Source organism: Limulus polyphemus, unplaced genomic scaffold (genome assembly GCF_000517525.1).
Source record: "Limulus polyphemus unplaced genomic scaffold, Limulus_polyphemus-2.1.2 Scaffold6564, whole genome shotgun sequence".
NCBI classification, from domain to species: domain Eukaryota; kingdom Metazoa; phylum Arthropoda; class Merostomata; order Xiphosura; family Limulidae; genus Limulus; species Limulus polyphemus.
Genome location: NW_013672174.1, coordinates 23618 through 27564, shown reverse-complemented (window position 1 = coordinate 27564; position 3947 = coordinate 23618). Strand labels below are relative to the sequence as shown.

At 31.0% G+C, this 3947-nt stretch overlaps 1 protein-coding gene across 1 annotated transcript in view; it reads right to left on the bottom strand.

Annotated features, from left to right (window-relative positions):
* Nucleotides 1-2494, bottom strand: part of LOC111089542 (nephrin-like) — a gene marked incomplete at both ends in the record, with an annotated part of 22971 nt that extends 20477 nt beyond the window's left edge. Inside the window, one exon of the mRNA XM_022402248.1 lies at nt 2159-2494. Within this exon, the coding sequence (XP_022257956.1) occupies nt 2159-2494 (336 nt within the window). The remainder of the gene's footprint in view (nt 1-2158) is intronic.
* Nucleotides 2495-3947: the final 1453 nt, after the last annotated feature.

The window sequence follows — 3947 nt, the reverse complement described above, 5'->3', positions numbered from 1 at the left end:
AAGTCATAATCACTTGTTTGAAGTCTTGTAATTCTATACCTAAAAGATACTTCTTGTTTAAAGTACTGTAACTCTGTAGCAATTTCATCCCATAAAATTTTTTTCCGGCCAATGACCGTCAATTAATTAATAACGCGAAACAGACATTAAGATCTGAGTGTTGAAAGCGGGTAACAGAAAGCACACCTATCGCCATTACTTTTTGCCGCTACCTCTTCGTACAAACTCACCCTAACCATCGCATAGCACAACATCATGTTTTAAGTATATACATATGGAATTATCAAAGCTTATACAAAACTTTTGGTAAGGTAATAATAAATACTGTAATAATATGTTATGTTATAAATAAATTGTGTGAAAGTTAGGATTTTCGTGTTGTTTATCATAGCATTCACACCTACAAAGGACGGGTACCTTAGCTTGTATTTAAAATAAAATAATGATTTTGATCAAAATTTATAAACAATTCATGGAACAGTAAACCAGCATATAATATGAAATATATTTTAAAGGCATTACAATAGAATACTTGGTTATAATTCTTAGGACCAATGCCACTCTCTGAGCGAAAAAACTACAAATATCATAATACGATACGATTCTTTCAAAATTACGAAAAGTTGAGATTACACGAACACGGTGCATTTGGGATTTCTACTCAATAGGCCAAAAACGAATGCAATACAAAATAAATATAATTTCCATTTCTATTTACTTGGTCTCCATCACAACGAGTTCTGGCAACTGTCTAACTGTCACGAGGTGTTTTGATCGTTTCGTCCTTCCCCAAAACCGAAATCCTTAGTTTTTATGAGTTTTACAATTTCTACAACCTATCAGACTATGTAAGATCCCATTTCTTTAAACAAAAACTTATGTTTGAAATGTTTAATAAATTTCGTCAATGTACAAATGAAATTATTTATTAACACACGTACATTCTGTAATTATTTTTATTCTGCAATTTATCTTATACCACAAGGGTTTTGTACTATCGTTGGTGGTGTATATCAGATATTACTTTTTATTTTGTACTATCGTTAGTGGTGTATATCAGATATTACTTTTTGTACTGTACTATCGTCAGTGGTGTATTTATCAGATATTAATTTTTGTATTGTACTATCGTCAGTGGTGTATATCTGATATTAATTTTAGTATTGTTCTATCGTTAAAGGTGTATATCAGATACAAATTTCTGTATTTATCTATCGTTAGTTATGTATATCAGATATTAATTTGTGTATTGTACTATCGTTGGTGGTGTATATCAGATACTAATTTCTGTATTTAAAATTGCCACAAGATATTTCATTTTATTTTGTATTACTTCAGTTTGTGGCCCTTGAACTAAAATGTATTGTGGATATTGTACAATAACCGGAACCCGAAAAACTCTCATTTTTGAATGATTACATTGCGTTGTTTTTGTGCTTTTTTTCTTGCTTACTGAATGATTTCAGTCTTTAAGCCTGACATATATAAAATAATTGCCACTTAAACACGTTGAACAGTGCAGTATAATAGAATCATCAGGGTTAAAAACTACACTCAACGTCTACAAGTAAAACTTTCAGAAAATTAATCCAAAATATTAGATTTGTGAAAGCATAAAATATTTGAACATTATCTAAATTAAACTTTTCACAGTAAGTTGCTGAAGAACTAATTTCTCTAACGTACTTAGTAAATGGGTTATTACAAACATGCTTAGATGATCACTTTATGGACACTTTTGTTCGAAAATGCAAGTTGTCATTTCGCTTATTTTAGTGTTGGCCAAAAGTGTAAGTTGTCATTTCTATTGCTATAATGTTGGCAAAACCTTTGAAAACGATTGTCACTATGAGAAATAAAGCATAATAACATTCAAAACCTGGTTGATTATTTGTTATCCAAAATTTTGGTTCGAAATACATCAGCTCCTTTTATGGCCCATATTTTACTTTGGATTCACACTCAATCTCCCCAAGACTTCCATCTATTGTAATTATCTCGTAATATGCAACCAAAAACAGTAATTGTGTATATACAATTGGTATGAATGATAGAGACAAATCTAAACGGCAGAGACAAATTCATACGGAATGACTCAAATTTCGCCATTAATCAATACATTTTTTCAATTGCAAAAGATAATTTGACAAAGCATCACCTTTCACAGATAACGTAACTGCACTGTTCATTGTTCTTGCCCAGCGGTAGTCCACACGGCACCTATATTCTCCTGCATCTTTCTCTTCCACTGGTTCTATTCGCATAATGGCAGGTTGGGTTCGTAGGTCAAATAATGCTCTGTTGCCAAGAATTTCCGAAGAAAAATGTTTGGCAGCCATTAGTTTTCCATTTCTAGCGTCAACACTATAGATCGGTGCGTTAACATCTGCTCTGTACCAGAGAACAAGGGAAACCGCGTCATCCGAACCAGGTCGACTAACATTACACGGTAGTTCTGCATATCTTCCGACTAGAGCAGTAAATTCCGGAAACTCTGAGCAATAAAAAAAAAGTAATTTGAATGTCGTTCAATAATTCAAACAAAAGGCATTTCATAGTTTTAATTTCGAAATCAACTTTTGAATGTTTTGTCCAATACTAATTTAGCGCAGTTTTTAATAAAATATTCGACAAACATCATCATAAAATAATAACACTGTCATAAAACAAATTTAAACCTGCTAGTGCTACGTAAATTTACAATTAATGTTTTAAAAATACTTTTAATCAATCCAGGCTTTTTTCTGAACAACCGGTTTTAATTATAATGAAACCAAAAACATGAAAACAAACAAGAGTGAAAAAAGAACAAATATATATGTGGAAAATCAAACCACTTTAAAACCAACATCAATTTTACACATGGCTTCAGTATGATTCCAATGTAATTGCTGCTGAAGGGTTAGTGGGTCTACTCAGATTTGAAGGACTTAGTATAGCTTAACTCTTTACAAAAACGTGAAGGATCGTCAAAGAATAAAGAGATTTATTTATGCTCCAAGTTTTTGGAGTGATGAACAGTTCTTCTTAAGGAGTTATACAGTCTCAAATAACACAATGAAAGCAAAACAATAATGCATTTTGTCGTTACAACATTTTGTAAAACGCTAACAAACTTAATATTAAGTAAAATGTTAACCATTGATATTTCCAATAAAACATAAAAGTAATTACTTATGCTCTTTCTAACTACTTGTCATGATCTTTCACCTTCACACCGATCAAGATTTTAGTTCCAATCATGTCAAGCAATCTTTATTTACAAGCAGAATTATTTCTTTCTGTGTAACTTCTCACGATTAAACGAAAACCACTGATCACTACAATAACACATCATTTGATATAGCACACAAAATATTAATATTTTATATAGCTGAATTTGATAAAATGCTTAACACTTCGACATTGATATCTCTTATTTTATATTATATTTACTAGGGCCTAAAAATAGTTGTTTGAGCTTTAATGCTAAAACAACTCTTGCTATATAATGTCTTACACGTTTAAACATGAGAAGACACACAAAAACAAAAGGAAATATCTGTGAACATGAGATCAGCGGTGAGACAAGATGATAAACATTCTAAACAGAAGAACGTTTCTCAAATTAGAGTTTACACCCGCTACTACTTTTCTTAGCAGATATTTTTTAACTTGAACTTCTTTAGTTCTTTACACTCTATCAAAATAAAAACGCCTAAAAGAAGTAGAACGTATTTAAGGTAAACATGAAACTGTCTTTACGTTAGAGCTGTCATTCTCTGAAGGATGAACGACGCTCTTAGATCTTATAAATGTATGCAAGAAGTTCTAAACTCTTTTTATACGAATGTTCAAACACTGAATATATGAGCAGTGCTGTACACATTTTGAAAATAAGAACTCCCTTAGAATACGTAATTATTATTTTATATTGTTGTTTTTTATCAATAATATAAAAAAGTTTA